At 43.1% G+C, this 22,516-nt stretch overlaps 1 protein-coding gene across 4 annotated transcripts in view; it reads left to right on the top strand.

Annotated features, from left to right (window-relative positions):
- Nucleotides 1-22,516, top strand: part of NEURL1 (neuralized E3 ubiquitin protein ligase 1) — a 168,207-nt gene that overhangs the window by 131,040 nt on the left and 14,651 nt on the right. For all 4 annotated transcript variants that reach the window (XM_075423675.1, XM_075423674.1, XM_075423677.1 and 1 more), the window contains exon 4: nucleotides 9,274-9,954. In XM_075423675.1, the coding sequence (XP_075279790.1) occupies nucleotides 9,274-9,954 (681 nt within the window). The remainder of the gene's footprint in view (nucleotides 1-9,273; nucleotides 9,955-22,516) is intronic.

A 22,516-nucleotide genomic window follows, 5' to 3' on the forward strand; every position in this document is an offset into this window, starting at 1 on the left:
AACACGGTACGTGAAAGTCAAGTTGTGGGGTTAGCACTGCATGCATTGGTGAATTACTGTCTTACCTGCATAGGGGAGATAAGAAAGTCAAAATTTCTAGGACAAAAAGAGGGTTAAAAGGGATGATAGTGCCAGGAGTCACGGGGTATGAGAAGAGGGCTCTATAAAGTGATTAGATAACCAGGAATTGCAATTATTACCTTAATTTCCCGTGAAGAAGAAGAAAAGAAAAGAACTTTTCTACAGAGAAATTTACATCTTAAAGATCACGAATCATCAGATGAAGTGACAATTAGCGGTCTCTGGGAAGAATTAGGTCTTGCACAGGTAATTAAAACAAGTAATAAAAAACTTTCCAGCTGTAGAAAGAGTAAGAGAAAATGGAAAGAAAAGGTGGGGTACTCTACAGAGAGAGGCAGGACTGAGATTAAAATAATGTAGGTATGGTCCTAAAAGTGGTGATCATTTTGCTGTGGTATTTAAGCGGGATAATAATAGCTGAACATGGAGTTTAGCAGACGTGGGGCAATGGAGGTGGAAATCATTACATCAAGGTAGGAGTAAAATTCAGAGGCTTCATATCTGTGAGTGGGAGATAGATTAAGGAGTGAAGAACGGGGATTAGTGGGTCTCCGCAAAACCCAAGGCACTTGATTTCTGCTCAAACCATATTTGTGTGACTTTGCGGGGAGTTAGGAAACATCAAATGGAAAACCCATGAACATAATAAAGAGAATCAGATGTGGGGGAGCCAACGTCCAGAGGTGGCTGTGGCAGTAGTTAAGCACGTCTTCAGCCTGAAGGACATCTGTCAGTCTTCAGGACAGCTGGCCAGGGAGGATGAGTTTATCCCAAATGAAAAGCCTTCCTGAACAAAACCAACATGTGTTGTTTGTAACATAGATGTTGCCAGCACCCTGCAGATTCTCTCTGAGCTTTTGTGGAAAAGAAAACAAATCACAACTGTAATGCACATATGGAAGTTTGTTCTTCTTAATCTACTGTCAGACTCTTTCAAAACATTCATATTTGCTAAGGAAAACAATAATTTATTTTAATTTTATGAGGCCGGTTATGCTCTTTGTGCCATTTTGTATGTTCAAATCAATTTGACATGCTTACAGATGTTATACAGAATTGCATGAATGTTTGTTATGAACCAGACTGGTTCAGAGCATAACTTTATTAGGTAGCCCATGTCCCAAAACTACAATTTATCAGTCAATGCTCAACCTTTCTACCTTCAAGTGTAGTCGTATTTGTGTATGCATGCTTTCATTCCTTAGATTTTATTGAAGAATACGCAGATGATCAATTCAATTACTAAGCTGGTCTGGAAATGGCAATTGTTCATTCTGGCTTAAAAAAGCTGCAATTCTCTAAACGCTCAGGGGTTTGTATTTTTTTCTTTCTGAATATTTCAACTTGGAGGCTGGCAGTACATGAGCTCACATTCCTTTAGAATCTGGGTTTTTCGTTTGCTTGTTCCTGGTTTATTTTGCTGTGATATTTTATCTGTACTATTGGTACAGCATTGACAATCGATGACAAGAAATCTGTGATAATCCCAGTATGTCAAGGGACAATATTTATATCCTTAGAAAAGTATTCTGAACAGATCCCAAGGGTTTCCTGTGATTCATCTGTCAGGACACCAGGTGGTCCGTGCCTAATGGTGCAAAGGCATCATTCCCTCAAAGCAGGATTTGGTGCTAAATGGCCACAGGAAGCCACCAGATTTGCACAATAAATTGATCAAAAACCTATCCATTGATAACAACTAAAAGGCAAAGTTTTCCTTTTCCATCCCTCTTTTTACCACCTCTCCAAATCTGAATCATGAAAACAAAATAGCTTTAGTTCTCAATCTCTCCCAAAGTGCCTGGAAAGAAATGCTGACTTTTTTATCCAAGCAAATGCAAACACAAAGCAAAGACAAGTCCAGTGAGATGCTCATTAAGCACTGTTGATTTCCACTCATTTCTGTTAAAGTGGCAGATATTTGTAGCCTTGCAGTTGGTCCCACAGAGTCGATGGGCTGCCTTCTTTTGTAACCCAGCTTTAAAATCTGGTGACAATTTTTAGTCTAAACATGAATGATGTCTCCCACAGACCAACTCCATCTTTGGGCTCTTTGTAACCCTTGACTTGGACTTTGACTTCTGCCCTTTGGTTGTAGCAGAAATGCTCTCAAATTATTTTCAGCAATATTGGAAAAACACATGAGTATCTTGTCAGAAAGCTGGTTTGGACTGCGTTGGTCACAGGCAAACAAATGCACTCAGTTGATTTAAATATCTGCCATTCCTGCAATGAAAACAGCTGCTGTGAAATGTCAGTTAACTTGCCTTCCAGATTGCAAGGAGCAGGAAGCCAAAAGTTGCATGTAGCCATTAACTCCTGCCTTAACCATGGGAATGCACAGAAAACATCTGTTTGCCCTCGATTGCCTGTGTGGTGATGCCAAGCTGGTGGTTTCCATGCTGACCATTGGGATCCCATAATGGATGAGGAGTCCCAAGCAAGTTGAGTTTTGAGGTGAGAAGAGCAATCTGCACATGGAAGCAGAGGAGCAGCAGGTAGAGAGTAAGACGTTGAAGGGACAGTTAGGAAATGAGAGGGTGCAGTGTGGAAAATAGGGTGGCGTTGTCGTGCACTGGGCTAAACCCCAAGAGGTTTCACTTAAAAGCTCTGCCAGAGGAGTCATCTATCCCCTTGGACACCTTAGTCCATCCCACGGTTTCCAGTCTATAAAATAAGGACATTAATTCGTCCTGCTTCCCACTCACCATTTATATATCCTTTCTCTTTACATGGTGAGGAGTGTCTTCTGCTGCAGAGCCCAGCAAATGAGTCCTGATCTCAGATGGTGTTTGCCCCAGAGCAGACTAAGAGCAGCCTGGACATCTTACATATAGAGCTGGCACAAGTGAAATAGTCTGTTGGCTGTAGTTTTGCATATATTCCTCTAAGCGTGTGCAAAAGGAGAGCTGGAGCAGCGAGAGCAGAAGGAGGCAGCTTTATTTGAAATGGAATATTTATAATGTCAATGCAATAGAGACATGCATATATGCAGGTATTGTATAAGTAGGTATTTACTTAACTGATGTCCTTGATTTGATGTGGGTGTTTTCAAGGAGAGTGAATGGTTGATCTGAGGCAGTAACTCCGCCAGTTTGATTTCTCGGTTGTTCAGAAAGGGAAATATACTTTTCTAGAAGTGAATTCCTAAGTATATGGCAAAGGATGTTTTTAGTCTGAATCATTGCTTTGAGGGATTTTAAACATTTGCCTCCCACATGCTGCAATAACGCTCTGAAAGTGACTTCGCTGTATGATCCGAGAAGCTGCATTCTGGCGCCTGATGGTTTATGAGAAATAAACACAATGGAGTGGTCTCGGATCATATAAATTCAGAATTTAACAGTAACAAGCAGGGATGGGAGGGGGAAATCTGTGTGCAGCATCAGAGCAGAAGCATCCACCCAGGAGCGTGGGTCTCTGCAGCGTTACACTGAGCGCGGCAGAGCCCAGCCTTCTCTCCAGACCTCACATGGAGAGTACAAGTTTGCAGAAAAACAAATAGTTTTACAAGTCTCTGCTCAGACACATCGCCAGCAGGGGAGAGCACTTTGGACATGCTCTGTGAGTGGAGCTTTGCCTCTTAATGACTGTGAGCGTGGTCTCGGCTTTCTTAACTTCTCAATTTTTCTCCTGTGTTTATTTTAAGTAAGGGCAATTTTCACTCTCCTGTTTGCTTAGCTCCTCCTGGTACAATAAAACAGTTAAGATACACATGGCAGAGCCTGAGAGAGCCTGGAGCAGAGCATCCCACGGTGGTGAGGATGTCTCCCAACACCATGAGTACAGCAGGGTGCATGAAGATCTGCTTCCAGCCACCCTTTAATTTGGGTGGATTTTGAACCCAGGGCCACACACAGCACTCCTCCTCTTCCCAGACCCAGTAATGGCCACTTTTCTTCTTACCAGTGGAGATGATTCTGTGGACTGGGTGCCATACACACATCAGGCAAGCTGGTAACCAAAGGGGTTTGGGAATGGGTATTGCTCCTTGCCCCCAGTCACAGTGATCTTCATCCTTCTTTTAGGAGGGATAAATGAGAATGTAAGTTGTTTCCATTTTACTGAATTTTCAGTCCTCAGTCACCTTAAAGTACGTAATAAATTGAGCCATAAACAACATATAGAAATTGTTCTGACTACTTCTGCATGGCAGTTCCCCAGCAGCACACATCAGCTTGATAGGACTGAGCCATCAAGGGAGCAAAGATTGCCGTGGCACAACATGGGCAGAGTTCGCAAGGCAGGCAGCTGAGCTGGGATTGATACCTGCACTCCCACAGTGGGGAGCACAAGCCTGGGAATGGCAGAAGGTTTCCAGAAGCACAGGTTTATTTCTTGTCTTATGACTGGTTGCTTTTCCCAATTGCCTTTGAGTGCAGTATTATTTTACGGTGTGGTACATCTGCCTCATATTTCAAACATGTCTCCCTGCAACGTCAAAGTCTTGCGAAATGGACTCCTAGCTGCCTAAGTCTGCTGTAGACCATGGAGGAGGTAGTGCAAGATTCCAGGTGTTGGAAGGCCAGCTGTCCTCCCTGCAAAACCCCTAGTGACAAGTAGTGCTGATGGTAGGGAAAAGAGCCTTCATCTGCATTGCTGAATAGGAATGGAGCCCCTCCAGCGTGGTGGGAATAACACAGTATACGTCATTTTGCAGTTGTTGTGTATTTACAGAGAATATTCCTGTAGGGGCCACTGACTTCAAGACATTTTTTGGTAGCTTAGCACCCCTGAGGTTGCTTGGTCATGGAAATTACGCAATGAGCACCAGTACTCACTAAAAATGCTATTACCCAGGCAAGTAAGGGATTAAGAGAAGAAGAATGCACTTGTGAACAAGTAAAGCAAAGAACAGAAGGAAGGAAAGGACATGGGGCAGTGCATAGGAAGTACGCTAGCAAGGTTCTAACTGTAACAATTTTTTACTCTTTTTTTTTTTTTACTCTTTGCTTAGTAGCTGAGGACAGCAGTGTTCTCCAGATGCAAGGAATGGCTGGGTTGTTCCTTGTTTTCTCAGCATTTCTCTTTACTGGAGGGCAGATCATTAGAAATCGGATAGGTTCTTAGATTATCAGTCTGTGTCCCTGAATTTGAAGTTATTTTTTGCAGTAATAAATCTCAAGTTTGGTTTGTTTATACTGGATCTTCCATAGCTCATTCTGGAAAGAGGTTGCAGTCCTCATGCTCTGGAGAAATACAGTTCATGTGAGGCCATAGGATTACACCGGTCTCAGAAAACGCATGAAAAGGAGGAGAGCTCTGTCGCTAGAGCGTGCAGTTAAATACTGGACTCTGCAAGTTTCCAGTATGTGTGTGTGTGTGGACTGAGTTTGCTGCGCTTTCTCTGATCCTGTACAGGTGTGTGAATAGTGGCTGCTCATGACCTTGGAAATTCAAGCCTTCAGGCAGTAACAGACAGTACCGAAAAAGAAGAAGAGGAAGGAAATAATGATTTGACAGTCTGACAGGAAAACATCCCCTTCGGGTTTGTGTGGGGTTGAGGTGATCTGTGCATGCTGCTGGTTAGAAATACATTTGTGTGTGGATGTGCGTGGAGCTATATTATGTGTTCAGTTATGTGATATCTATAATAAATATGTATTAAACACATTATACATGTTTAAGGAAGATACTCCAAGTTAATTTTCTGTGTAAGGAATCAGGTGCGGAGAATCTAAATTTTGCAGATAAAGCCCACTAAAGAGAAGAAAACAGAAGATGGCTGAACTGCTCAAGTGCCCTTCATTTCTACTTTGCTAAATTAATTACTCCTGTTTACTTTTTTCTTAAACAAAGCCAGAAAAAGATACAAAGGGATTTGTGAAGTTAGGCATCCTTTACAAAGATTCAGTGTCTCAGATTCTCCAACTGAGGAGCAGAAAATTTGTATTTAGTAGAAATCCTTTCCACTTTGGCTATGTCTGTATTGCTACTAGAAATTCTAAGTCTCTAAATCTGCCATTGGCACCATAACTGCACTGATGCAGAGCACAGCAAAACCTCTCTGGAAAGCTACGTGGGCAGCCAGCCTGCATCGAGCTGCTGTGGTCACAGCCAGCTTGCTGATGGTACACCAGCCAGCTGGGTTAAAGTTTGCTCTGGTGACTCTGTGAGAGCTGTGGTCCTCACTCACAAGTCCATCTGTTCTCACCCAAGGAGGTCTCTACTCGTTGACTTTTCCCAAAGAAACACTGCCAACTGCCTTATACAGTACATTTTATAACCTTGAGTATTTAATAACAACGGATGATTTCTAAAGTCTTCAGGCTGAAGCCAGGTGATATCCTCAGTAATGGGCCGCTGGATCCCTTTTGTATTTTACAGTCTCGTCATGTAAAGTCATTCCATCTTTTTGACGTGTGCTCCAGGTTTGTATCTGCAAATATAAATGTGCCTGAACACTCCTACATGGAGAGCCCCTCCTTTGTAGGCATTAAAGGTCAGTTGCAAATGTTCTGCAGGAGCATGGCTGCATTGAGGGCCTCTCCAGCACGGACAGCTTGGATTGTGTTTAAAAAGTGACAACTGGAGCTTTAGTGGAAGAAAATAACTTGTTCCTGGGTATCTTCTGGTGAAAGAAACGGCTCAAAGTCACCTCATCTGTTTCATATTTCACTAGGATTGTTCTTTCATGGGCCTTGGCCATTATCAGTCATTCTGGATAAATGATATTCCACATCTCTTCCAACTTACCTACCACCCCAAAAGATGAATTCCGCTTTTGTTTTACTTTATATTCAGTGGGATTTTTTTCTTCTTATTTGGCTCGATATTTTGTGATTTATGAAAACATTGAGCCCTGGAGGAGGCCAGCATCTCTTAGAGACTCATCTTTCTAAATTCTCAGAAACCCACTTCAGATACCAGTAAACTGCAATCCTTTCTTCCGTGAGTATTTGCAAACATTAATGAGCTAAGTCTCACAGTCAATCCCATATGCCTGAGACACCTTATCCCTGAAGTGGCTAGGCATCTGAGTTACCAATGGATTTAAATAAAACAGTTGGATGTGTAGCCCTGGTTTGCTATCACTGCCATGTGTCTTGTCTGCAGAAGAACTCTATCTCTTTTAACCTCTCTTCAGATGGAAAAAGATATCTTGTCCAGCAGCCAAATGGAAATGCAAGCATCCTGGTGGAAAACAAGCTGTTTCAAAACCCTGGCTGCAAGCTACCCACACATCACAGTTGTCAGCTGGGCACACATGCATAGTTACAGGGAATAAAATAGAGAGGACCTTCTGTTCCTATTCAGAAAGGTCTCTACCCATTCACCTACACCAAAGGATCGTCGTCAGCTGCCAGTATTAATTTGTTCTCCTATGTGGGTTTCCAGCCAAAGGAGGGTAAAATAAGTCTAATTCTATCCAGCAGTAGCGCTTGCAATGCAAATGCTGGCCCATATATTACAAATCATTAATGCAACCCACTTCTAAATTACTTGGGGTAATTTCTGATTTTATTTATTCCTCCTTTTCTTTAATTAACTTCTGGGAAGAGAAGCTGAAATATCAGTACGGGGAAAATCAAATATGAGAAACAAAGCCCATTTTTATTTTGAGGCTGTGCTTCCCTTGTAATAGCAGTTTATTTAAAGAGAAGCCTGGAATAATCCAGTTTAAGCAAAGCAAAGAGCTCTACTGAAGCCAAATTGTGTGTGGGTGTGCTCTTGTCAGGGCTCCCAGAACAGGAGGGCAGGAGAGGCTGTTAGTCAGACATGAGATGTTCCAAGAGATGTTGGTTATTCAGTAGCTGGCATTTTTCCTCGGCACACCGGTACAGAGCCACTACTCTGGTGTGCTGGGAGAGGGCGCGTCCTGTTGGGAAAATCCTCCCATAACCTGAGTTCTTGCTCTTCTGTTGTTGTAAAAGAAAATCCCAAGAACACGTGGCTGGAAGAGGTGCCCACTGCAAGGGCCTAGCAGGTGGGTTAGGAACGAGTCTCTGCTCCTCTGCCTCTTGTCGTTCTGCCTTGTGCTGTGTTCATGGCAGGTCCCAGGCTGGGGTCTGGCAGTGTTGTTTTGTGCCACCTGCGAGGGATTGTGTTGTATAGGGTGGTCCCACCTCATGTCATTTGGACACATGCTTGAAGCCACAACAGCCTTCAGGCATAGCTCCCGCAGAGGAACAGCCAATATGGGTCACAACTTATTTCAGCATTTGCAGAGAACTACCCACATGCTCAATTTTCTCACAGAGAATAGTCTCTCGATGCTGTGGGCTCCTCAGTGTTCAGAAAGTCAAGCAGAAGTCTAAATCATTGCATTATCTCAGCTTACTTTTATGATCTGTTTAAAAAATGTTTTTTTCTCAGTATATTGCTCTTTAAAATTTCTATGGCAACAGCATAGCTAAGGATATGTTGAATAAAAGTAATTTAGGCATTAAAGGAAGGAGATTATGTTCCTTAGAAAAATAATCAAATAAATTGATGATTAGCTCTTGAAATAGCAGGCAAGACTAACAAAGAGGATAAGGTGTAATTCTGTTTCCACTGGTGGGTTTGAATGTATAAGCATCATCTTCCTTTGTCACGTATCTGTGGATTTGATTTTTAATTATTTGACTTGGAGATAGTAAATGATTGCATGTTATTTATAGAAAACTGCATACTCCCAAGGTCTGCACTGTGAAATCCATATCTGTACTTGTTTGCAGTGAGCACCAGAACACTAATGACTAATTGTATTCAGGAATACTAATTAAATTTCGTATGATGATAAATAAATTAGAACTGAACATAGCATTTGTTTTAAGATAAAAAAATGTGTAGCTAGATATTTATTTCCCAGATCTATGAGAATTACTGTAGGCAATAAAGAGGGCATGGACACTCGGAGCCTGCATAGATATTGATTGGTGTGTGCAGGGTGTATTTCAGATATTTACCCTCTGCTTCCCCTCTCCAAGGAGATCGTTGCCTGGTCAATTCTTTCTATTGATTTTGAGTCTGCCTGCTCAGAAGCTGAAAATGGTGATGCTGGTGGGGAGAGCACAAGAACAGTGATTAATTGCAAATGCATTTTATGATACTTTGCTTTCATATTTTAAAGGGAAAAATTTATTAATGGCAGCAGGTCTCTGATTTTCCCTTTTAAACATATCAATCAAACCAACTGTGATTTGCAAACTCCTGGACGTTTTCATTTTCTTTGAAGTGACCCCTTTTGTGTTTTGTCTCTCCCCACAGACAGTGAAATCATTCCTCCCGACTGCCTGCGGCCCCGCTCCTTCACCGCCATCCGCCGGCCCTCGCTGCGGCGAGAGACAGAGGACACTCGCCTCTCGGTCAGCCTGTGTGACCTCAACCTGCAGGAAGAGACCTTCCACATGATGGCCACCACGTGTCCCATCCCACAGAATTCCCTCAACTCCCAGCACTCCCACCTTCTCCCCTCCCAGCTGGAGAGCGACCTCCGCTTCCACCACCTTCGGGGACCCCACATCAAAATCCTCGACGACCAAACCGTGGCCCGTCTGGAGCATGCCCGGGAGGAGAGGACTTTGGTATTCACCAGCAGACCCCTTCGGATCAATGAAACCATTTTTGTCAAAATCAACAAGTCCAACGCCGTGCGCACAGGCACGCTGTCCTACGGGGTGACGTCCTGTGACCCCAGCACCTTGCGCCCCAGTGACCTCCCCTATAACCCTGAGTCCTTGGTTGACCGAAAGGAGTTCTGGGCCATCTGCCGAGTCGTGGTGCCCCTCCAAAGTGGAGACATCCTGGGATTTATGGTGAATTCAGATGGCGAGCTGCACTTGAGTCACAATGGTGCTGGCACAGGCATGCAGGTCTGCGTGGACTGTTCCCAGCCCCTCTGGATGTTCTTCGTTTTACATGGCGCGGTCACGCAAATTCGATTGTTGGGTATGTCAAATGCCTTTTTTCCAAACCTCATGCACAAGACAGCAAGGGGGAGATACATCACAGGGGAAGGGTGGAGGGAATGAATGATTCCCTCCTTGCTTTAGGATCAGGTGCAAATTTTCTTTTTATAACAGGAGGAAAAACCCTCAAAGTCACGTATGTAGAGTATTGATATTGTATGGATATGAGTTACAAGACTTACCTCTTTGCACTTCTCTAGCATCCTTCATTTGATGGTCTCAAAGCTCTTTTCAGGTAATGAATTAAGCCTCGGAGACCTCCATTAAAGTACAAATGAGTCACCACTGACCTAGGAGAAGCAAGGAAAGGGGAGGAGAGGTGCTTTGGGCTGAGCTAATGTAGGGCATAGCTAGCAGGAAAAATGAGATGTGATTCCCTTTTCTGTGCATGCTATTTGGCATGACTGCCTCCCTAAAAGAGAGGTCCCCTTGCTTTCCCCAGGCTCGTACGCGAGAGGCAGGCTGGCAGGCAGAGAGGAAGCCTTGTGCCTCATGATCTCAGTGGTGCACAGAGCATAGGACTGACCAGCTCCACAGGAGAGGGGCTTCCTTGTCGTCCAGCCGTATTTAAGGCAGTGTAGCTCATACAGGTTGATGGAACTCTGAAGAGCTGACCTTTTTCTCTTGATATTTTTGCTCTATTTTTAAGCTCTGTTAACTGAAGTACTTCATTTAAAAGCTGAAAGTCATGTTTTGAAGATGTGGAGGAAAAAGTATGGAAATAGCATTTGCTCAGGATGAAATTGATTTTTCTTTTTTGTGTGTGTGTGTATTAGACACAAGCGGAGTGTGTTTGGCCATGAATTTGGACCATACCATGGTTCTGCTGGTGTCAGTGTCAGAAAGTAAATGATGGATTCTGAGAACATGATGTAATTCCTGGTACACCTCTAACTGGAGATGATTTTAAAATGCTTGTTTCCTACTTATACTGTTATATTCATATAACTTTAAATATACTTATATTCCTTTTTGCTTCAAATGCTCACCAGGTAAAAAACTGCCTGGATGGCCAGGCCCAAAGAGTGGTGGTGAATGGAGTTAAATCCAGCTGACGGCCGGTCACAAGTGGTGTTTCCCAGGGCTCAGTGTTGGGGCCAGATCTCTTTAATATCTTTATCAGTGATCTGGATGAGGGGATCAAGTGCGCCCTCCGTAAATTTGCAGATGACACCGAGTTGGGTGGGAGTGCTGATCTGCCTGAGGGTAGGAAGGCTCTGCAGAGGGATCTGGACAGACTGGATCAATGGGCCGAGGCCAACTGTATGAAGTTCAACAAGGCCCAGTGGCGGGTCCTGCACTTGGGTCACAACAACCCCATGCAACGCTGTGGGCTTGGGAGGAGTAGCTGGAAAGCTGCCCGGCGGAAAAGGACCTGGGGGTGCTGGTCAACAGCTGGCTGAACATGAGCCAGCAGTGTGCCTAGGTGGCCAAGAAGGCCAATGGCATCCTGGCTTGTATCAGGAATAGGGTGGCCAGCAGGAGTAGAGCAGTGGTCGTGTCCCTGTACTCGGCACTGGTGAGGCCGCACCTGGAGTACAGTGTTCGGTTTTGGGCCCCTCACTACAAGGACATTGAGTTGCTGGAGCTTGTGCTGGTGAAGGGTCTAGAGCACAAGTCTTATGAGGAGCGGCTGAGGGAGCTGTGGTTGTTTAGCCTGGAGAAGAGGAGGCTGATGGGGGACTTTATCTCTCTGTACAGGTACCTGATAGGAGGTTGTAGTGAGGTGGGGGTTGGTCTCTTCTCCCAAGTAACAATCAACAGGATGAGAGGAGAGGTTTAGATAGCATTGGAACAGGCTGTCCAGGGAAGTGATTGAGTCATCATCCCTGGAGTTACTTAGATGTGTTGCTTAGGGACATGGTTTAGTGATGGACTTGGCAGTGTTAGATTAACAGTTGGACTTGATAATGTTAAAGATCTTTCCCAACTTAAATGATTCTATGATTCTATTAAAACGCCCCTCTTGCCAAACAGGAAAAAAAAACCACATAACCAAAAGCCAACAAACACCCCCTTTTGTAGGATTTATAGACAGTCTTTGGAGATCAATTGTGGTGAAAGCACACCTCTCTCTGCAGGGATCAGTTCACCTTAATCACAGTCTGAAGTGCCCTATATAATTTGCTTAAAGTTGACCATAGGCCTGTGCTGTGAGTGTTTTGTGGCTGTTAAAGGCTCATAGATGACAAATGTAATACTGCAGTTTATTTCCAGGAGCCCAAGACTCAATCCCTGATAATTCAGCCTGATTACATTTGTTGTGTTTACTGTACGTAATCTATGGGTAGCTCTGCTCTCCACCAACATGTCATTGTGATAATGGTAGGTGAAGTCAAACAGATCCCAGTAAAGTAAGAAATTAAATGCTCCTGCATACATTAGAAGGAAAAACATCCCCCGGTCATTGAGCTGCTGGTAGAACTAAGTCATCGTCCAGTGCTTCCTTTCATATGAGATCACTAATTCTGGCAGTTTTTTGCACAGAGCGAATAGTCTTTTTGCATTAGGTCCTGAAACGTGGCAGAGAAGATGTGTGTCACCAGAGGGACAGAATTATGTCCTCCTACAGAATTCAACAGAACATGGACTTGAACGCAGGCCTTTTGCATCCTGGGCAAACCAGGGCTAAGCAAATAATTTCCTAGTCCCCATGTATGTCCTCCCTACCTGCTCACAAGTTTGCCAAACTGATATTCTCCCAGGGCATGTTTTAAACCTGTGTTTGGATCCATGAAATGAAACCTGCTGAGTTAGAAAACTCCTCACAGCTTGTATTTGTGACCACATAACAGACATTTCTGGCCTCAGTCACTGGAGGAGAAGCTGAAAATGGGCTATTGTTCTGAAGTGAGATGTCAGTGAAGAGAACCGGACTTGCTGACCTTGCTTTTCTCAAGGAAAGGGTAGGACCCTGCTGAGTGTACAGCTTTATCCATGTCAGCTTGGGCATCAAGCTGCTATCTCCCAGTTAAAAGCCATGAAATTGGAGCTTGCCTATAATCTTTAACAGGTATTAAAATACAAATAGATCTTTTCAGACTTATGTTTCCAGTATAATGGTGCTGGGAGCAGTACAGTCCCAGTATCAGTGCAGTATCAGTGCAGTGCAGCTGCCCAGAGAAGAGCACAGACGCTGTCCCAACACTGCACATCTCTGCAACTGCAGTAATTATATGGATCAGCGATATTCCGACAGAAGGCAAAGAAAATAATGAACTCCCATCTCTAGCTTTTACAGTGTTATTAGGGAGGTGATGTGCACTGTTTGCACTGCAGTGGAACAGATTATGGTGCTTGCCATAATATCTGTCATTATAATATTAGAAAATGTAGGAAGGATATAAAGTGTTCATCATTTTAATGACAAGCTCCATCTTCAGAATGCAAACAAAAGTAATTTTGTGCGATCTATCTTTTGTAGTTTGAGCTTTATATCAAAGGAGGAGACATGTTTATAGTCATCTTTTCTAGCTTTAATGGAAAAAGTGAAGTTCCATATCCTTGAAAGAAATGAGACACAAATACTGCAAGAGGCATAATTGCACCGAACCTATCTTAAATAGCAGATGTCATTCTACTTCTGGGGGCATACCGTTATTAGATTAATCAAAGCAATGTTATGCAGTGTCAAGAGAAGATCAGCACTACAGCCAACTATAAAATGAAATGAAAGTTGCTGGTTTGGCTTCCTCTCCAGCTTTTCTGTTTCTTTTGGAGGATGGAGCAGCTGGAGAGCAGCATTGCCACTCTTGAACCTAGAGAAGGTTTATTTTTGACTCAGAGAGCAAGATGGCTCCGGGTATTGATCACTGGATACTACACTGGATACTACACATGGATACTTATGCCTTGAGATTAGTTATTTGGTCCCGACCTAGAGCGAGACCAAGCTCAGGTCTTTCCTCGCTTGTGGCTTTACCACAAAAGCTGACATTTGCTGATTGCAGTTACTCCACAGTGTTGGGGATACAATGTTTATTGCCTAATCTAAATGTCAGAGGAGACCGTCTCTGCCCAGGTTGATGGTCTTACAGAACTCTGTATGAGAGGACGGCAGTGTGGGGTTGGTTTGAGACTAAAGAATTCTGACTTCTGTTTCCACCTTGCCAATCTGGCATCATATACTGGTAATATATATGCTGTGGGAGAAATAAAAAAGCAGAAAATAAAGACGAGGTTGGAAGCACTATTTTTCTTTTTGTCACCCCAGGAAAGGGAAAATAAACGAAACCCAAGCACCACTGTAGCACGGTGAGAGGCCGCAGTCATCTGTAGTGGGAGGTGGTAGGATGTCAATTTGTTGTGAAAAAAAGGTTAAAAGGCAACTTGACCACATGGAGGGAAGAGAAATGAAAGAGGAGGGCACTTTAATGTAGCAGATAATAACATAAAAAATATCAAGCTGCTGAAAAATGAAGGGACACAAATTTAAATTAAACATAAGTGAGGGTAATTAACTACAGGAACCAGCTATTGAGGGAGGCAATAGATCTTTTTGTGAGGATTGGAAGCCCTTCTAAATATTTTATATGTAAAGTGCTGATCCTAATTCAGAAATTCTGTGGGTTGTGTACATAAGATAACCAAACAGAAACCCAGATCATTAGGCATGTAGAAATGAGACAGTCTTTGTGTATCCTTTAGGAATTCCATTAGTTCAGGCTTGGGCTGGTTTTTTTCAGACATCATTCCTGTATAGTCAACAAAACCAGCCTATTAAACCTGATTTACTGCTTTCAGCTTTTGCTGGTAAGCATTTCAGCTCATACGCAGTTTTATTGACAGCTCTGAAAGGCTGAAATGAGCCAGTCTGGATACACTGGTTTTGGTCTGGTTTTGGTGGTGTAATTCATTTAAATTGATTGACCCCATAAGGTTTTAAAATGTATGACTCATGTCTGGAGGAACTATCACAGCAATAAGTTTATACATTTAATATTTGGGGATCCAAATGGTTGGGGATATTCTCTCATTTTCTTTTGTCTAAGAGTGAATCACTAGCATGTAAAAGATCTTCCCTCATCTCCTTTATTTTGTTTTTTTCTTTGGTGTGGTTTCCCTTGTGAATTTCATCCATTCCAGTAATATTGATGTTTTCTTTTGAGCAATGAAATAATGTTCCATCAACAGTTATACTAACGAAGCTGAGTTGCCAACTTATTTGTGTCTTTTCTATCCATGCACTTCAGTAACTCCAGCCCCACCAGAAGAGCTGCCCAATATTGCAGCTCTCTGGATATCTCCTAATGCTGGCCAAGAGCCAGGATTAGGCCTGAAGAAAACAACCCAAGAGCCAGCATTTGGTGTGGGTGAGTCTGTGTTCACATCCATGTTGGATAAATGCAGAGTATGTGCGGGCTAAGCTCTCCTGCCTCCTCTGCCGTGAGCATTGAGTTGGGGCTCCTACTTAGCTGTCCATTGCAAGGTATTTAGAAATCAATTGTTGCTGAGGTTTACAACCTTCTTTCAGACTTTCTTGAAATTGGTCAGTGGGCTCAAAACTGGGGAGGCAGGGAAGGAAGAGCTGGGCAGTTGCTCTCTGACTGTCCCAGAACTCCAGCATCCCATGGCAGAGCACTTGTCTCGCTGTCAAAAAGGTTCTCCACTCTGGATACATACATACGGTTAACTGCAGTGAGCAGGCAAAACATTTAAATGACCATTGGTGTGTACAGTTGTTATACACACTGCCTGCAGATACAGTTTGTAGGAAAGTCTCTCACACAGGCAGGGACAATCTGGAATTTTGGTTCTCCAGCTCTAAATTCATAAGCTTGTCCTGTTTAGAGAAGCTGGCTGGTTTTTTTGCAGTAGTAAATCACACATCCTCATCTCTGATCTCAGATGAGGCCAAGACATTTTACCCATTTGGGAACTTGATCCTTCTCTGCCTGGGTTCATTTCAGTGATGTGGAAATTGCTGAGTTAAATACAGGACAAGAGAAACTGATAAATGCATAACATTGCTGCACAGAAATGCGTATAATGAATTGCTTCCTTTAACAAGCGTTCAATTAGAAGTGCTCCAGAGTTTTATTGTCCATGTTTTTTTTTAATTTTGGAGACATTTCCCACTTGTATAGAAAATGGACTCATTAAGCTGATTGGGATCTAACAGGCCTGTGTTTTGTGGCACTTAACTGCCTGGAGTTCCTACACACTGCAGGGGGTGTGGTATTTTGTGCCGTTAGAGACCAGGGGAGAGGGAAGAGAATTAATATTCAGTGCCTCTTGGAAAGAAATCCACCTGTATTAATTGATGCCTCTTCATAAACCCTCCTATGATGCATGGTTTTATCTTTCATTGCAAGTGAAGCACACATTACTGATGTGTAGTTGTAAGAGCTGCATGACAGCGTTACAGTGTCTGTAACTTCTGGACTTGGTTCTAGCACTTCACAGGGCTCTCCATTCACGTCCTGTTTTATATTCATTGCTTTAAAGAAGAATTAGCACAAAGGGAGGCTGTTGTGTTAGAGAGGAAAGGTCGTTTAACAACTAGTGCTTTGGAAAACTGTGCAGTCGTAGAGAATTGGATGCAGCCAGATGCTTGTCACTTGTGGTCAGTGTCAACAATGTCAGAGTTTTTGTGCTCCTCGTGGCACGTTTGTACCATCCAGCTAAAGATCTCATCATGCATGACACATAATTAACCCCCACTTGCCACAGGTAAGTCAGTGGGCATCAGCCTGTGTACTGAGGTATCAGCCAGCATCTGCGTAAGGCTGGGTGAAGCCACCGGACCTCCTCTAAGTGAAAGCCACGGGGCTTGCAAATGGCTTGTCCTCTGCACGCTCTCCTCCACAAGAGCAGAATTGATTATTATCACTAGGATAATAAACTATCCCTGGCTGCAGTGAGACATTCATAGTAAGTGATGTATAGCTCTCCCTTATCTCATAACGCCTTTGCCTGCCTACACTGAATATACAGGATATGGGATCATATACCAGCCTCTTTGAATTGCAACTTGTCTGTCAGGACAGATAAAATCTGCCTGCTCATTGAACTAACACTGGCGTGAGTTAGTTATTCTGGCTACTGTGAGAGTGACATAGCAGACTAAACTCTTTCTTCTTCTTTGTCAGATGCCTTTTCATCCAGTAGAGTGTTCCACGGAAATTCAGAGCAGTGCTGGCCAAGAAAAGTGAAGTATTTGTTTCCTGTGTGCATCTGCCACCCTATTTATATATGTCCCTTCTGGAGAAGCACAGAGCTTGGATGTGCTGGGTTAGGTAGCAAATTTCCTTTAGCTCACAGAACCACTTTTGCTTTGGACTCCCAGATACTCTCAGCCAAACGGCCTTTTTGAGATGGAGCTGAAAAAGGTGCTACTATAAACAGAAGCATTTTTTTGTCGGGATAATTAATATCTGTGATCTTCTAGAGGGCTTTTTGGTTTGTTTTTGTTAAACAAGATGAAAGCTCCAACTCTCATTTTTCATGCCATTCAGCTACTCAATCCAGGCTGCTTTTTTACCTCTTATTGATCTAAGTATCTGTCTGGGTGCTTTGTTGGTCTAGTGTTTCTCAGGTGGAGAGATGGAACCTCATTAAAGGCTCTTTCACTTCAGTTCAGCTAGATGTTCATTGCATGGTGTCCATGCCGTCAGGATTTTGCAGGATGAAGTGCTGAATAGCTGCTGAACTTCACATATCAGGTCAGGAAAGATACCTTGTAAGTTTGCTGTATGCTTTTTGCTTTCAGACAGCTCACTGGGTCTGGGCTGTGAGAGTTGCTGGACCAAAAACTTCTGTGACATCTGGAGCTTTTCATATTTCTCCTGCTTGACTGGAGTGTCCATATGACTGCAGGATCCTAATAGATGTGCTGGTGCCCTGCTGCCCTTTCTGCACACAGCAGGCAGCAATGCTCCAGTGAAGCTGTAAAGTACACTCCTTTTGTGATCCACATGAATGTCTGAACTGTTGTGCTCCATGTGGTTTGGATCGAACTTTTCCTTCCCTCAACAGTGGTTGTCTGACACCCATCTGGAAACAAAGGCCTGATGGTTTTGCATGCAAAAATCTGCCAGGCTGTTTTTGACCCATTTCCGGACATTTCTGTAGCATAATGCAAAATCCCTTATGTTTTCATGGGCTTGTAAAGAACAAAATGTAATATTGTTCTGTTCAGAACAGTCTTAAAATCCCCCAGGAAACAGTTGAATGCAAAATAGCCCATGGATCATCAACTGATGTCAGTCACCTGAGAGGCAGAGATGAGTTGCAGCATAGAGGCTGGGCTCTGAGAGCATGGTTGGCAAAAAACATCGAGCCAAAGGGGAAGGAAGCTCTGGTTTCTGGTCAATGCAGTATTGTTCCCATCTCCGTGGGAACATAACAAATGGCTGTGTGAATACATGCATTTTATAGCGTTCAGAAGTGATGGATACGCTTACATCCTTCCCTAACATTATTGTTGATCTATAACTACTATGTGCCCAGGCAGTAACAGGTGCTTTGTTCCTTTGTTTTAGCATGATGGATTCAAAGTCCCTGCTGGGCAAGACCTCAGTGGCCCTGGGGGACAGAATATCTCTCCTGCAGCCTTTCCTGGAGGCAAGAAAGTGTGATAATGTGCAGAAATGTATGTGGCTGCACTTTGGAGCAGAGAACATGCTGTGGGTAGGGCTGTCTTGCTGAAACCGTGTTTGGTATTTGCAGCTCTTTCTACAGCTGATGGAACATCTGCATTAGTGAAAACCAGTGACTGAAATAAAATGTGGAAGGATTTAGCTCTTATAAAGCTCGCCTTGATAAAACCCACCTTTTAGTGGATGTACCACTGAGGCAATACCAAAGTTTCTAGTATCAGTGTGAAGGGAATGGTGTTAGTCTGACATCTGCCTAGGGAACATCCAGAGAAAGAAACTTCATCTTTCTTCCTGGGAGAAGACAGAGAAAAGTACCCAGGAGATCTCAGTACACTGTGTCTTGCCACTGGATTGCAAGGTCAAGAGAATACACGGTTAGTGTACTGTTCCAAGTTCCCCGCTGCGTCTGCAGTGTGGGCTTTTGCTCTTGTAATACATGAAATAGCTGTGTAATTCCACCAGTTTGCATTCTCTAATAGTTAAAAGTATCTCTCTACCTTTTTCTGAAATGGGAGAATTAATAGAGGCAAATATAAAGTGCGAAAGTTCTACACAAGCGACATCCATGAGCAGAAGAAAAAAGATGTATGTAGGAGATTTTCCAGTCAAATAATAGTAAGGACCAAAATTGAGATCCCAGTCCTACCAGTCTTGCACGTGGTTGTTTGTCAATTGTGTTCACATACCAGTAGTGACTATAAAGCCAAAGATCTGTAGTAGATAAGATTAAGCAAAGATATGACTCTTCACAGCGTTAAGTTTCTCTAGTATCCAGTCTCAGTAACATCACAGCTCACTCACACTGCAGGAACCCACGTGTTATGGGACAGACCTCCATGGGCAGATGTTCACATGAGCTCAGTACCCACAATTGAGCCAGATTTTTGAAAGAACCTTGATCCTATTTAGATAACAAAATCAATGGCCCTGATACATTGAGAGTGTTAAACGCGAGAACGGATATTAAGCAGCTTTTGAGATAGGGGAATTATTTTAGCTGACAGGCTTAAAAATCTGGCTCCTAACAAAGGGAAATCAAGTTGAGAGTTTTGAAAGGCGTCTAAATGACTATGACTGTCAGGTGCCCAGTGCTTACTGGACTGAAATGTATGAGAAATGCACAGCTCTCTTAAGCACCCTTAAATATGCCAGTTGAAGTCTGCAGCCAGATTTCAGCAGCTGTTCTAATCTTTTCCACTGTATGCTGGAAGCTCTGGGACCTGCAGATGGATGGAACAACACTGAAAATCTGTGACTACTATTGGTAATTAACTGATCTTTATTAGCTGTCCTATTTATGCAGCAAATGTGTTACAAAAAGAGAAGGGGCTATCAACGTGCTCCCCACGATACTCAGCAGATGGGCAAGTCAGTATGTTGCAGAAGACTTTATCTTCCTTAGAAACTAAGCAGGAGGCTCCCATGTTTTGTCTTTGAGGTACAATCACAGAATCATAGATTCATTAAGGTTGGAAAAGACCTGTAAGACCATCAAGTCCAACCGTTAACCCAACACCACCATGCCTGCTAATGTTTAGTTAAGTGCCTGGCATAGTCCTTAAGACAGATATGGGTAAGGAAAGCCCATTAAAAAGGTGAAGATGATCAAACTATGTGAGCTGTGAGTTGGATAGTAGTGGTCATCTACTGACAGCATCCTGTCAGTAAGGAAAAACAAAGTTTAAGTTGGATGGGTTCAAAGGGGAAAAAAAGAGGGTAACTCTGGAGTGCAGACTGAGTGGTTATACATTATTTTTATAATACTTGTGAAATAGTCATTGAGAACCTAGACAGGTAATGCAAATAGCAGGAGGTGAGTGAACCACCTGAGATAGTGTTTGGTATTGCCAGAAAGCATCCTGGGGGAGAAGTCATGATATTCATTCCTGTTTGCAGCGAGCAAACACTCGTTTGTTTCATTTCTTGCTTAAAAGCAAAGTCTCCAGACTATGCGATACGCATTTCCACTTCAAAACAGCAGACATTTTCAGCCTGGTTTCTGCAAGACTTCCACAAGCGCAGTCCCAGTGCTCTGACGGAAACATTGTGCTTGCACGCCTTTTGGGTTAAGATCTGAAAAAGTGCAATGGGACCATATAATGTTGAGTTTAATTATAAGGGGGAAAGGGCTAAGAGAGGGAGACAGATTTAGTAAAATGGGTTGAGACTCACTTTTGTCTCCTTATGGACATGAACACTCCTCCCCACACTGGGACAGTATGAGGAATGCCCTGGTCAGATCCCAGTAAGTTACTGGGTACCTTTCACTGTCTGATGGATGTTTTTCATAATCTCATGGAATTCAGACTGTCATCATTATTTGAGTCTCAGGAATGGCCCTGGCCCTCTATCACCTCTCTCAAGATCAGATACCAGATTAAGAAATGTGTTCTGAACACCTTAAACTGGTAGTTTCCCAGCCTTCAGTGATCCAAAGTCAACAGTAATAAGGAGGCAACATCCTCAATGGCATTCCTCTACTTTTCTCTCCATCTCAGATGTAGCCTGAATCTGGGATTATTAATATGCTGCTTGCTAGCAATGGATTGGGAATAGCTGCAGCACAGATTCGTGGCAGCTACTCCCTGCTCTAGGCCATGGAGATGTCCTGGGGATTTACTTGCAAATGCCCCTAAGCATGCTCAGAAGGAGAATACAGACAGCACATTGCTCTTCCCACCTGGTTTTGTTATTGTGGTTGTTTTCCAATTCTCTCTGGGGCCTACGCAGAAATACGCAGGTCAGCACAATCATTTCAGTATGAGAAAGAAATGTAGAAATAATATTTTTATATATGAATTAAGGGGGAGAGTTAATTGAAAATTTTCTGCATTTTTAGGGAGTATTGACTTTGTATCTGGCCTTCTTAGCAATGTAAATCTCTCAGCAGCACAGCTCTCCCCAGACAGGTGCCATTAAGAGAGACAAGCAAAAAGATGTCTGCTTAAAAGTTGGGACAGCCTCAGGAGATATCTCCCGAGAGTGGATGGCAACATTCTAGGAAACCGCCCTTTTTCCCACAATAGACACACAGAGCCAAAAGCATCTCTGAGGACCACAGCTGTTGTATTTTGGTCACAGTTGGGACATTCTATGAAAGGGCAATTATGGATACAGATAACTTCTCTCATAAAAATCATAAATGCTGGATGGGATTCCAAGAGACTACCTAGTTCACCTTCCTGTTCTTAAAAAGCTCTAATGATGGAGCTTCCATAGTCTCTCTAGGAAGTCTGATTGCTTTGTCTAACCTGAATGCCTTAGGAGTCTGAACTCATGATTTCTTGTCTAATCCAGAACTTTTAGGAAGACCAGATTGTTTCTTTCTCCTTTTAGCAGCTTGTGAAAAATATTGCCATCTTAAAATCACAGAATGATACAATATTTTAGGTTGGAAGGGACCCCTGGGAATTATCTGATCCAACCTCCCGCTCAAAGCATGGCTAACTTCCAAGTTAGCACAAGACCACGACCAGTTGAGTTTTTGAGTATTTCCAGGGACAGAGATACCACAGTGCCTCCAGGCTCCTGCTTCAGTCCTTACCCAGTCTCATTTGACCCTGGATTGGTGCAACCTTTTCATAACAGGACGGCATTGTTGATTTACCATCATCTGGTGACCTCCAGCAATCCCCAGGCCTTTTTCTGTAGGACAGCTGTATTTCTAATTGAATGGACCAATTCCCTGTCCAGTATTTAGGCAGCTGATTATCTCTGCTTAAGTGCTGCATTTTGCATTTGATCTTATTGAATACCATCCCATTTATTTCTGATCCTATTTCCACTTTGGCAAGACCATTTTGAATTACAAACCTTCAGCATACTAGCAGCCTTTCCTGGCATGATGTCTGTACATTCCATGGTCATGCTCTCTTCTACTGAAAATATAATACTCTCTTTCCTTTTGTGGGTGGACATACAGGTTCATTTATTTGCACCTCT

Source organism: Opisthocomus hoazin, chromosome 6, assembly GCF_030867145.1.
Source record: "Opisthocomus hoazin isolate bOpiHoa1 chromosome 6, bOpiHoa1.hap1, whole genome shotgun sequence".
Lineage (NCBI taxonomy): Eukaryota > Metazoa > Chordata > Aves > Opisthocomiformes > Opisthocomidae > Opisthocomus > Opisthocomus hoazin.